Raw genomic sequence first — 12,496 nt, 5'->3', positions numbered from 1 at the left:
AGAGTCATTTTCACAGTAACTGCCTTGGAAATTAAGTCGGACGGCATTTGCCAGTTTATATAGGGCACTTGTTTAGCCACAAGCTGCTAGCCACTAATCGCTAACGTTTGAACAGGTGCCGCATTCTCCAATGTCAAACCTGATCCAAACAAACTTGAAAAAAAAACATTTAAAAATAACTATTGAGTTAATTCAATATTTCACGAGGAAGATTGAAGATAGAAGTACGTAAAACAAATTTACTATTGAGTAGGTCATTCAGTTTAATTATTTTAAAAATCCAGTTCTCCCCCCTAACTAGAATGGTCCGACCCAATTTGTCACGTGCCATCTCTCGTTACCTGTCAATCACTTGAAGACGTAAACAATGGAGTCGTGGTTGAAGCGTAAGTCTTCTGAAAAAACTCAGGTACAAGTGCAAAAGAAGACCAATCCGGAGTCAACAAAATTCTGATTGTATGTTGAAGATGATGTTTTATTGATTCCCACAAGTTGCAAATCTCTTCTATGATCCAAAAAAGCACACTATGTTGATTTCTTTTTTTGGGACTAATACAAATAAAGTTTAAAATGTTCTAAGTTGAATAAATCAGGCATATTTCAAGACTTTTTTTTTTTAAACCCAAAAATGCTTTGCGCTGCTTAAGGGGTAATATTTCACGGGGGATACATCACTGAAAAAAGATCGAGAACCACTGCCCTAGGGTATATAAACCTATGGGCACAACTGTAGCTATCGAACATCGTTTCAGGATGATTTTGTGTTGATGTTGGTGGCAAAGTATGTGATAGCGATTTAAACTTAAACTGGGCACCAACTAGAAACAAGAAATCGAGTTTTGTTATGTAACCCATCGTGTGTGTGCGTGTGTGTGTGTGTTTTATGTTTAGAATCCCATCGTAAATAATACATAGTTTTGTTCCGATGTAACCATACCCTGTTTATGGAACTATGGTATGGGTCTGTGGAAATAAGATATGTACACTGGGCTACCTAAATAAAGAGGTCTACATTTCCTGCCTGAGGGTTGTAAAGGTTTCCTGTCTGCCCATATATGGTCTGGCTTTAAATAAAACTAAAGAATTCCTTGTTTAATCTCCTTGGAGTTTGGCTATGCGCAAGAAACATGTAATTAGACTGGGGATGTTCACTCAAGTCTGGAGCACTTTGCAAACCACAGCCGCCACTCGGTGTCCTGCTTTAGAACGGGGAGGAGTGATCCCAGGTTTGATTGATGCTTGTTGTGGCACGCAGACATGCGGTTTACTATGTCTGTGTGTTCGCCGTGTGGTTCTGTGAAGTTGGGTGATGCGTTGACCTTCACAGTCAAGAATACTGTGAATTTATGCGAGGGAAATAACTTGATGCAAGTGAACATTTTTGCTACGCAGTTGACTTCCTCTAGGTCACCTCTTTAAAACTGTCGGACAGCCGGGCAAGTGACTAATGGACCAAAAAAGCCTAAATGTGCCAGCAAATAAGGTCTAATATTTTTTTTACCTCATAAAAGACTACTGGATATTTTTCCTGACGACTCTTTTTATTGTCAGTTTTTTTGTGTTGGGGGTGATGTTTGGTAATTTTACGCAAGAGTAGTATATAGTTTTGAGTGCTCAAATTCACAGAAAAACAAAAAGCTCCTTCCTTGAATCCAAAATGGTCTTTATGGGCCATTTCGTCAGACCCATGATGTCTTTTTCACTTCATTTGTGTTTTGAAGTCATGGCTGGTGGTGCCCTTTTCTTGAGCACATTTTCTACAGAAAGATTGAATCTGGGCCTAGGGACCTCATTGGGACCGATAAAAGTATCTTTTCAGTGCTGTGGATTTTTTTAGCCACTTCAAATGTTTTTTTTTAACAACCATGATGGCAATAAAAGGATTGAAGTTGAAGCCCATTCTCACCAGTATTTTGTTTCTGATCATTTGAACGGTCTCATGGCTGCTTAAGTTCATGTTTTCATTTTTTGGATCGATCCTAGAGGCCTACTTTTCTGAGCAGAGCAAAAAAAGGATGAATCATATCCATTTTGGATTTATGTTATTACATTTTGTGACAGTGGTCATTTATTTGTCACATATTCTGTCCAGTAAAACTGAATCCATTCGTAAAGGGCAGTGGGTGGTTATGAACTGCTTTGGCAACCAAATCCAGACCTTGTGTCAGCACCTTGGTCAAGGGGACTGGCCGGAAATGAACTTACATGTTTTTGGAATGTGGAAGCTGAGTTGGGCATCCTGAGAAAATCCACAGAGGCGTGGATAGAGCATGCAAACTCCACACTGAAAGGCCAAAAAGTCAGGTGTTAAGAGCAAAAGTTGGAAAGCAGGAAATTGAACCAACTATTCTTCCACTACGTTTGTGAGAAAGTATGAAATGTACGTTCACTGTGATTCACTGATTTCCTTCATAAATGTTGTGTTGTTTTCATTCTCCAAAAAATGAATCCAACTTGCGGGATTGTGATTTACTTACCCCAGGAAGGCTTGTGTTGTAACACAGTAATGCGCATTTTCTTTTCTGTCCAACGCTGGCTTTAGCGGTTTCTCCCAATCGAGATGTTCTGGATTCGAATACCAGCTTGATGCTTTCATTGTGGAATTTTTTTGGAGAAGAATGTGATTTTTATTTTGCACCCCAGCTCTTGCTCGAAATGATCCTAATACGTAAATATCGAAAATGAATGGATACTGCACAGAATTTAGGTCTTTAGCCACAACCCATTTCTTATCAAAGTGTTGGCGCGACTGACCCTTTGCGTTTGTGTGTGTGTGTGTGTGTGTGTAGTGTTTGTAGAGTATGATCCCTGTCTGGAATACAAAAGGCGTTCTTCCCATGTTGAGCAGAGGCACATAGTAATGCTTGTGCAGGATTCCCATTCATCTTCCAACAACTCACAGGTATTATATCATTCTGCACCCGTGTTTTGTACTCAAATTATTAATTTGTGAATTTAATGATGATATCCGATGAGTTCACTTTTGTTTTAGCAGATGCTTGTACTGAAGCTTTTCTTCTATTTCGTTGAGTGTTGACTATTTGTCGTCTGATACTTTGGGATTTCTGCGTATCACCATTTGGTAGTGAATACCGCTGTTATATAAACGACAAGATTGATGTCTAGACTCTCTCTTTGAAAATATGCATGTTGATATATGCAGTGTCTGAGAATGATTCAAGTGTGTACTAGTCAGTAGTCCCATACTGAGGAACCCTCCTCACCGCTACATAGTTGATGTCGATTATGTGGGCCATATATCAATGTGGCAGACTTTCCCTCAGACAGACACTTTACTGTAATTACAGCTTGAATTTACATTTATTGCTAGAGTCAATCAGGTTAAAGGTTTATGTCAACTTGATAATACCACAAATGAACGCTCAAAATGACACAGTCTGTCTAGACCAGTGGTGGGCAAAGTACGGCCCGTGGATCAGCTACGGCCCGCTCTGTCGTTTAATTCGTCCTGCAAATGATTTACACTATCAAGAATCAGAAATGTGTTAATGAAAACACATTGATTCATTTTAAATGGTTTATTAATTTAATTCAATAACTGGATAGTTTGTAGTTGAAGTTGTAAGATCCCAACCCGTGCCAGAGAGATAAAAAAAATAAATTAAATAAAATTCTATTAAATAACAGGCTCATCTGTCCGGTTTTAAAAATTGTAAATGTAGCCCTAGAGCACAAAGAGAAACCCACACTTCAACCTCCTTTCATTATGATTAATTGTTAATGTCAAAAGAATAAAGAGGATGAAAAGTTTAGAACCAAGATTCAAGGAAAGGATCTTCACTTTTAATGTACTAATATTAAATATAAATTAAATATGAATGTCAAGGTGTGTGCACACAATATACATTACAAGCATTATAAAAATATGGCGTACAGAAATAAGAGTTGCTTCATGCTGCATGTGGAAGTATTTGATGCAGTTTAATATCATAATCGCTTCTTCTTGTGCAATATTCACACACATCATAGCCATGTCTCGCCTTGATCTGTGAGGGTTAACTGGACCAAATCAGAATGCTTTGTTTCCCATGAGCTCTCCTGCTAATGTTTGCTTTGCTTCTGCTCTGCAACAACAACAAAACAAATCCACTGTTGACTTAGTCTCCTTTTTTTCCAGTCTGGTAGCTGCTTCTTGTTTACTTTAGCCATGAAAGAGACTTGAGGTGAAGCCCAGCTACCATGATGATGGGGGACGGCTTTGCTCACAAATCAAATAAAATGTGTGGAAGTTAAAATATTTGTCACAGTTTTAAGTATGGTGTTTGCTTAGATTTGTCCTTGAAAACGTATGTACGTACATGTGTATTTTCTTTTTTGCTCTTGGTTTATCGTTCCAGGCATGAGGGCCTGCGTTGTATTTATTTGCCTTCTGGCTGGCGCATTCCCTTTATCTGTGAGTAGAAGAATCACTATTGTAGACTATTTAAGCAAGTTTTAAATACACAAGTATAATCGTTCACTATTCTAATTCCATACAGGTAGAAAATAATCGGCATGGAAGGCATAGGACTTCCCACAAAGCCAAAGAAAAGGTAAAGCCAATTCTTAAGGATTTGTTTTGTTGAAAACATTTAAAATTGAAAATTGATTTATTTTTTAAAAAAGGACATTGCCATAGAGGAGGCCAACAAGTCACCAGTCTTACCCACTTTAGTAGCTATTGAAGCCAGCAACCAGGAGCAAGAAGAAGCGGAAGCGAGTGCAGAAGACCACGTTACCGCTGAGAAAAAGGCCAGCGAGCATGAGATGACAAAGCATAAAAGCGAGGTGGTCCTCCTGAGTGAGGATGAACTGGTGGACCTTCTCAAAGAGGAAGTAGCAGAAGAAGAAGAAGAAGAAGCAGGAACACAAAAGATGGATGAAGAGGTGAATGCAGGAGTCGATGAAGAGGAGTTCACACAAACAGATGTTGTGCAGGAAGAGAAATCGGTAACGATGCAAGATGAGCGGGTCAAAAATGAGAGTCGTGAAATGTTGGTGAAAGAAAGTAAAGAGTCAGAACCGGAGATGAAAATCAAGAAAAATGAGGAAGAATCTTTAGGAGAAGAAAAGGTTGCTTTTTTGGAAGAATCTGAAGGTAGCTCCGAGTCCAAGATGCTGTCCAGTCTTGACTACGCTGGTGATAGCGCAATTGTCCCAGCTGGACGGCTAACTCCAGCCAAAGAAGACATGAAATCAGTTTCGATATCAGATATCAAAGATGATACAAATGGATATGATGACAATGTGATGCAAAATACCCAAGGAACAGAACAAGGAGCGTCAAGTCAGGATCAAATTCAAGACAAGGACGAGGAGAAAAGTCATGTTGAGAGTGGAGATAATGCAAGTGGGAAGACACGGAGACCCAAGAAGCACCAAAGAACAAGGAAGCACTCGCCACAAAGGGAGGAAAAACAAGATGCACAGGAACAGAGCCAAGAGGCGCCTCAAGAGATGGGAGGAGGAAACAATAACAGCACTGTCCAAAAAGCAAAGAGGAGAAGAGCGGGACAATGGGTATGGCACACATCGTGGAACCTCTAAAGTTGAACATTCTGTGATACTTTATTTAAAAAAAAAAAAAAATCCAAAATATCATAAAGAAAGTCAAGCGAATTAACCTTTAACTGCAACTCAATCACGATTCACCTGTTTTCTGATGCCGTGCCATGATTGGTCGTTACCTGGGCCCTGAGTAACTAACTGTGATGTCAATTTCAGTTGACAAGAAATGTCAAAATGGCTGCCCTGTGAGATGGAGTGAAATGGGAGGATTTTACTGCTGAACTCTTTTTGCAAAAAGACAACATTAATCAGAATGCTGTGTTTCGACTCAAAGGTCTACACAGAAGGTTTTCTTGTCAAGAAAATAGATGGGTTGCTTTTCCTTTTAAGGAATTAATAAGACTGATTTTAAATGAACACTAAGTCCTACTACACCACTGTCATTTAACTCAAGTCATCACATCATGGAGGTACTTTGAGAGCTTTTTTTGTGGAAATTATGTGACATTATGCAATTAAATGAGAAATTAGTTACAGTTAATTATGAAGTAAATTAAATCTATTCCCCCCTCAAAACACACTAATGGTGAGAGAACACAAAGGTGTTTATATTTTCATCTAGTGCAATTCAATAAAAATACTGGAAGCGTTAATTGCCTTGCCCATATTGCATGTCAAATTCTTGTTCTATGGTGGTCATCATATTATGCCTCTTTGCCATCACTTGACAACCTTAATGAAGTGATATCAATGCTAAAAAAAAAACTGTCCTTTAGATGGTCACACGCAGTTGAAGTCACATGAGATTTGATGTCTCGTAAAGGCAATTCCCCCTCCAGGTATTTACTTCCAACTGTATAACTTTTTTTGCCTTCACATTTCACCCTACTGCATATTGCGTGGATGTAAACTGTCCTGACAATACGCTGCGATATCTGCGGTCAGCAGTCGCTCATCTGCAAAGTATTAGACTATTTTTCTTGAAGGTTACGCTTCAAGTCTCCCTTGTGGGCAAATATAAAATTGATAGCTTGCTTCCAGGCTATTGTGAATGTCCTTGTCCGCAAAACTCATCTGAAGGACTGCAGCTTTGTTTCCATTCTCCTTGAATACTTCAGTTGTGTGATTGGTTTTACGTGTGTGGCGTGTATTCGGCAAAGTGTGTGTTAGAATTTTTGCCTGCGGAATAATAAACACATAAGAGAATATACCTTTGGATATTAATGATAAATCTTCTGGATCATAACTTTAGCCTCCAGGCTACAATTATTTTACTCTTCAGTAGTCATCTCATTATTTCAGTGAAAATGTGCTTTTCAGTTACAGCACATTCCCGAATGGAATATTTTAGTGCTGCATTTAGCAGCTGGACAAATGATTAGAAGTCACTTCATCCATATTAACTCATTCAATCCAGGAGACGTGTATATACATTTTCAAAATTGTAGTCCCTGCCTCCCAAAGACGTATTTACACGTCTTTTTTTTTTTTTTGCTTCATAGCTCCAGGTTTTTATCTTTAGAACACAATATCCTGTAGGCCTTGCAAAATCAGTCAAAATCCAGAAAAAAATGCTGTGATTGAGTTGTTTCCTCTCGTGAAAACGGCTGGGATTGAAAGAGTGGTAAAACTGCCACAAGGCTCGCATTGGCTGAAGTGAGCACACATGAACAAAACAACAACAACCAAATCATTGGATTGAAATGTACAGCAGTTTAAACAACATGCAATGACACACAGATAATGTAACCAAGAGGCCTTTTGCGCTTCTGGCTAGTCATGTGTTTTATAGTATACCTTTTTCTGCTGCCCTCAAGTGGGAAAAAAAAAATATTACCGACTGTCAAGGAGCTCCTGAAGTAAAAAAAAAAAAAACAGTTTACATTTCCTGCATTAAATCTGATTTAATAAGATTAAACATCTAAACTTCTGCATGCATTTAAATGTTTCCCTGTGTTCCTACAGGGTCCAATAGTTGGTGTGAATCCAGTACAGATAAGGGCCAAAGTGGATCTCTACCCGAGTGCCAGGTCCTCACATCCCCCAGATGCCCCTCCTGGTTGGTGTCTGCCGAATACTGCGGCATTCTCTACGTTGACTTTGTCACTATACCAACAGTCTCGCAATTTGCTGACTGGCACATATGACTCAAACTTCAGCATGAGCAGAGCCATTCTTGCTTCACGGCTGCAAGCTAAACACGGCTCTACCAGCTTAAGGAGTGAATACAGACAGATCAGGTTGTATTTAGTCATTGTGCAAGCTTGACGGCAGAAAGAATGCGGAGGGTGGTGCGTTTTCGTTACAGCTCACTGGTTTGTCAGCAATTGCACGGAAATAAAGAAAAGCAGTCAACGATCGACATCACTGACATCAAGTCAGGTGCATTGAGTATATATTGTTTTTTTCTTGGTTTCAGATCCATGCGATGACTTCCGCTGCAAGCGTGGAAAAATGTGCAAACTTAATGACGATAAGAAGCCAAATTGTGTCTGCCAGGAACCCTCAGAATGTCCCGCCAGTTTGAGTGAGTTTGATCATGTAAGTCTGAACTTCATTACAATAAATGTGTGTGACCCGGTTCAGATAATGAATGGATGTTTGTCCCTGATTATGTAATATGAGCAACAATTTATTCAGTCGCCAGTGTAAACTTGAATTAGGGGGCAGAAAATAGAAATATTTTGGGGGACGTTATTTGGACATTTCTCATTGTCATTTAATTTCTGTAGGTTTGTGGTACAGACAACAAGACATACAACACTTCTTGCGAACTCTTTGCCACTAAATGCAATCTAGAAGGCACCAAGAGGGGGCATCGACTTCATCTGGACTACACAGGACCGTGCAAATGTGTGTGAACATTTCGTTTAAAGACGGATGCGTGAAAAACTAACATGACGATGGGCTCTCTTGTTTTGTCTTGCTTAGTGATACCTCCGTGTATGGATACCGAGCTGGTCCAGTTCCCGCTGCGAATGAGAGATTGGCTGAAAAATGTGCTGCTGCAGCTTTATGAACATGACTCCATGTCACACGGCTACCTCACTTCCAAGCAACGATTCAGAGTGCGTTATACAGCTGTTCCAATTTTATAGATTGTTCCCAAACTTTGGCTATCCTTCAAATTCTCTCTCGATACACGCCAAAAGGAAAACTAAACAGCCACGTCGATATAATAGACAGTTGTTTGTTCTGTGTTTCATAGGTGAAGAAAATCTTTGAGAGCGAGAGACGTCTTCATGCTGGGAATCACTCTGCCGACCTATTGGCTCAAGACTTTGAGAAGAACTACAACATGTATATCTATCCAGTGCACTGGCAATTTGCTCAACTGGATCAGCACCCCTCTGACAGGTTAGATACTGCCAATGAGCAAGGCCAGAGTGTATTTTCTAATGTTATTTAATTTAACTCTTTTTATATTAAAGCTGTTGGATTTCCGCTTACTTCCGCTATTCCCCAAAACATGCGTGTTCGGATCATTTAAAATCCTATTGGCTGTTTTCAGTGCGGAGTTGAGCGTATCAGATTGTTTTGGGGTGATTTTGTGGATCAGCAAAATCTGGCGGATCTGACAGTGGAGGTTGTGTGCCATTGTGGGTGTGAACACAGTGACTGAAATTGCCGCTCATCAAAGCGGCTCCTCTCCTTCCCTTTAAATGTGGTCCAATTAGAATTATTATCTCTGCATGGAAATGGAAAATCGTAGTTGCAGCGACCCATCATTATTGTCATTTTCTACATTTATGTATGTCACATTTTACATCACATCATTAGGCTTCAGCCCACCTGCAACCCAAATGAGGTGAAGCAACACAGAAAATGGATGGATGGCCCAGAAAACAATTCAGTGGCCTTTGGTAGTGTTGTGGTTTAGATGATCATGATTTTCCCGGTGGGCCATGCACTCACGCCCAAACATTTTATGTTACTGTCTCCTGTGCAGAATCTTGTCCCACTCAGAACTGGCCCCGCTCCGGGTCCCTCTGGTACCGATGGAGCACTGTACCTCTCGCTTCTTTCAGGAGTGTGATGCCGACAAGGACAAGCAAGTTTCCCTTACTGAGTGGACTGCCTGTTTTGGAATCAAGAATAGTAAGATCTCGCAACACGTTCTAAAATGAGTGAATAAAGTCATTAAAAAAAATACATTGTTTAGGAGCGCATAAGAGTTATTACATAGTTATTAATTGTAATTACTATATTATTATTATTGTCTGCTTTAGTCATTAATGCCAATAATTTTGTCTCTCCACAGATGACATTGATGTCAACCTTCTCTTCTAAACTCACCGACAGTTGTCTCAACATGCTCCAACAGTTAAGTGCTGAGCATGAGCAAAATACACTTTTTAGCCAAGGAATTCATTAATCAGAGTTTAGACTAAACCTCTTAAGTTTCCTCTAATTCTAATATGCAACCTTAATTCATACATTTTGGACAAATGAAGGCTTTCAACTATGTGGGGAAGACCATTTTCTGTCTATGTTTTAGTTTAAAACAGAGATTGTCAAGCAGTCCATTGCACCAGCCTTGTAAGTGTTCAAATGTAGAAGATAATTAGCACAAATTCCAACATCTTGTAGAAATCTGTTATAGCTGCAAATTGCAGTCTCTATTTTCTTTTCTTCTTGTGTATGTAATAACCTGGCATCCTAATAACCTTACGTCTGAAAACAACATGCTTTATTTTTTATTTTCTACCTTTGATACCATTCCATATTTTAGATGCCACTGCTTGGATTACTTTTTTTTTTCTTTTTAAATGGAAACATTAGAACATTAGGTGGAGAATGTGATGCACGGTGAACTGTAGCAGGCGGCATAATTACTGTAATTGCTGTAGAATCGATTCTTTTGCAGCTTGAGTCAGAACTATGTGTTACTTACCTTACCTTAAGAGATGTTTGTATTTACAACCTGTATCATTAAAAGCTAAATGGAGCACACTATGTTGCGTTATGTTGGTGGATCCCTGTTGACTCCGAAACATCCATAAAAAACATCAGTTGATGCTTTGTTTGTGGATCAAGAGGCCACCAAGACATCAACATCAATCAGAGAAATTATAATTCTAGTCAAGATGAATGCAGTTACAGCCAGTTCTTAACATAAATTAGTCCAAACTCAGACATGGTGAACCAGCTTCATCCAATATAAGCAGAAAATTATCTCATCACCTTTTTCGGCCTCATTGATCAAGAATGTCTGGGCTGCTGTGATCGAAAGTGTCCGCAGGATGTGCCGAGGCATATCTCAACAGAAATAGACCCGCTCCAGGAAGCAGTGACAATATTGCTCAAACATTGACCCAACTTATTGGATTGAAGCAAGTATTTTCTGGTGGAGTGCCCCAGCAGGGTGGGACCTCGCAGAGCACGAACTGATAGGCCGGACCAGCAGGTTGCAGCAGTCCAAACTGAGGAAGGCCCACAGGTGACTGCTGGACACATGCAGATCTCAAAACTCGCCGCTAGCGGGAATCCAGACACTAAAATCAGGAGTCAGGAGGAGATAACAGCTCGCCACAGGAGGATGCAATCGCTTGCCGCGAGGATGACGATGAGGGCAGAAGATGGAGAGCAAGAAAGCCACGGGGTGGACACTGAGGAGAAGCCAGACTCATGAGGCTGCTCAAAAGAAAGCGGTCTTTATTTTCATCCGTCCATCCATTATCTGTACCGCGTCTCGTCACGAGCCTATCCCAGTTGTCTTTGGGTAGTTAACGGATGAATAATCCTTCGAAAGGCAATGATCTACAGAAAACTAAAACGCTTGTATTGGTTTTTATTTAGTTTATATGTAACATTTATCGATCCAAAGCATTTTGCTTGGCTTGGATGCGCAATTGAAAAGTATTAAATTGATCTACAAAATCAAAAGGTGGCATGGACCTGAAAAAAAAAAAAAAAAAATCTCGTCCATGAGAGTCAGGCAGCAAAATCAAAGTGCAGGAGTGAAGAACAGTTCTAATAACATTTAGAGTTTAAAATTGATAGATTCATTGGTAACCATGACCTTGGCTCAATCAAGTTTTGGAAGCGGGTTACACAATCTCTATATTTCAGAACGATAAAAGGCAGAGTGCTGTCTGCATGGCTGTGGCTCCTTGAATTATTTTTGCGATGTGTCAAGAGCAAATAAATATCCATGTATGTCTGATGACAGCATTCTAAAATATTTTATAGCCCAACAACGATTTCCTTGTTATTAAGCTGTTATTGAAAAATGTAAAGTGCATAAAAAAGTCAATGTCGTCACAGAAAAATGTGTCTTTAAATAGTTTAGTGACCAAAAAAACAGACTTTCACCACAAAGGGTGTTTACGTCGCGGTCTGCGATGTCAGCAGGCAAAAAATTAAATCTAAACTTTTGTCCCCAGACAACCTCAGTGTGCTGACCACACCTAAAACAAGATGAACTGACATGCATTACAATGATTCAAGATGTTAACGATAAAAAAATGTTAAATGGCACGAGTAACAAGTGCGGCACATGGATAGAGCTCTTGTGCTGTCAAAGGTTTCGATAGAATTGATGTAAAGGAATGCAACCATAAATGATGCCATTGCAAGCAGCTGTGACTGCCACGATTGTATGTAAATGTAAAAAGTACAGTTCAATTGGATTCAACCGAGTCTTGAGCCATGCACTCTTTGAGGTGGCACAAGGTGAAAAAAAAATATGAATCTCTGTTGATCTCCACGCAACCAATGACCCATCTCCAGTGCCATCTGGTGGTCTATTTCGGAACTACTTTCAGGCGACAAAATCATTGTTGTTAATTACCCCCCTGATCTATGTATGTCTATGTTGTTATGGAAATGCTTACATTAGTCCACGCACACGCACGCGTACACAAACACACACAAATTTGTGAGCTGTGTTCTGAAGATCCACACAAACATGCACACACACACGCGCATGCAATAATATCAGCAGAGAAATAATACAGAATTCAATTTATCCACTGGTGACATATTT

General features: G+C 39.7%; 1 protein-coding gene across 1 annotated transcript; it reads left to right on the top strand.

Annotated features, from left to right (window-relative positions):
* The first annotated feature begins 2,803 nt into the window (after window positions 1–2,803).
* On the top strand, window positions 2,804–10,381 carry sparcl1 (SPARC-like 1). The gene is made up of 11 exons (XM_088303197.1): window positions 2,804–2,902; window positions 4,359–4,414; window positions 4,500–4,553; window positions 4,627–5,520; window positions 7,474–7,567; window positions 7,928–8,049; window positions 8,241–8,361; window positions 8,440–8,576; window positions 8,717–8,865; window positions 9,458–9,606; window positions 9,770–10,381. Exons 2-11 carry the CDS (start codon window positions 4,361–4,363, stop codon window positions 9,796–9,798), a joined length of 1,803 nt encoding a protein of 600 aa, XP_088159323.1. The 5' UTR covers window positions 2,804–2,902; window positions 4,359–4,360; the 3' UTR covers window positions 9,799–10,381.
* The last annotated feature ends 2,115 nt before the right edge of the window (window positions 10,382–12,496 follow it).

Source organism: Idiotropiscis lumnitzeri, chromosome 8 (genome assembly GCF_059441095.1).
Source record: "Idiotropiscis lumnitzeri isolate Australia: NSW breed Sydney's pygmy pipehorse chromosome 8, RoL_Ilum_1.0, whole genome shotgun sequence".
Classification (NCBI taxonomy): Eukaryota; Metazoa; Chordata; class Actinopteri; order Syngnathiformes; family Syngnathidae; genus Idiotropiscis; species Idiotropiscis lumnitzeri.
This window is presented reverse-complemented; position numbering and strand designations above follow the sequence as displayed.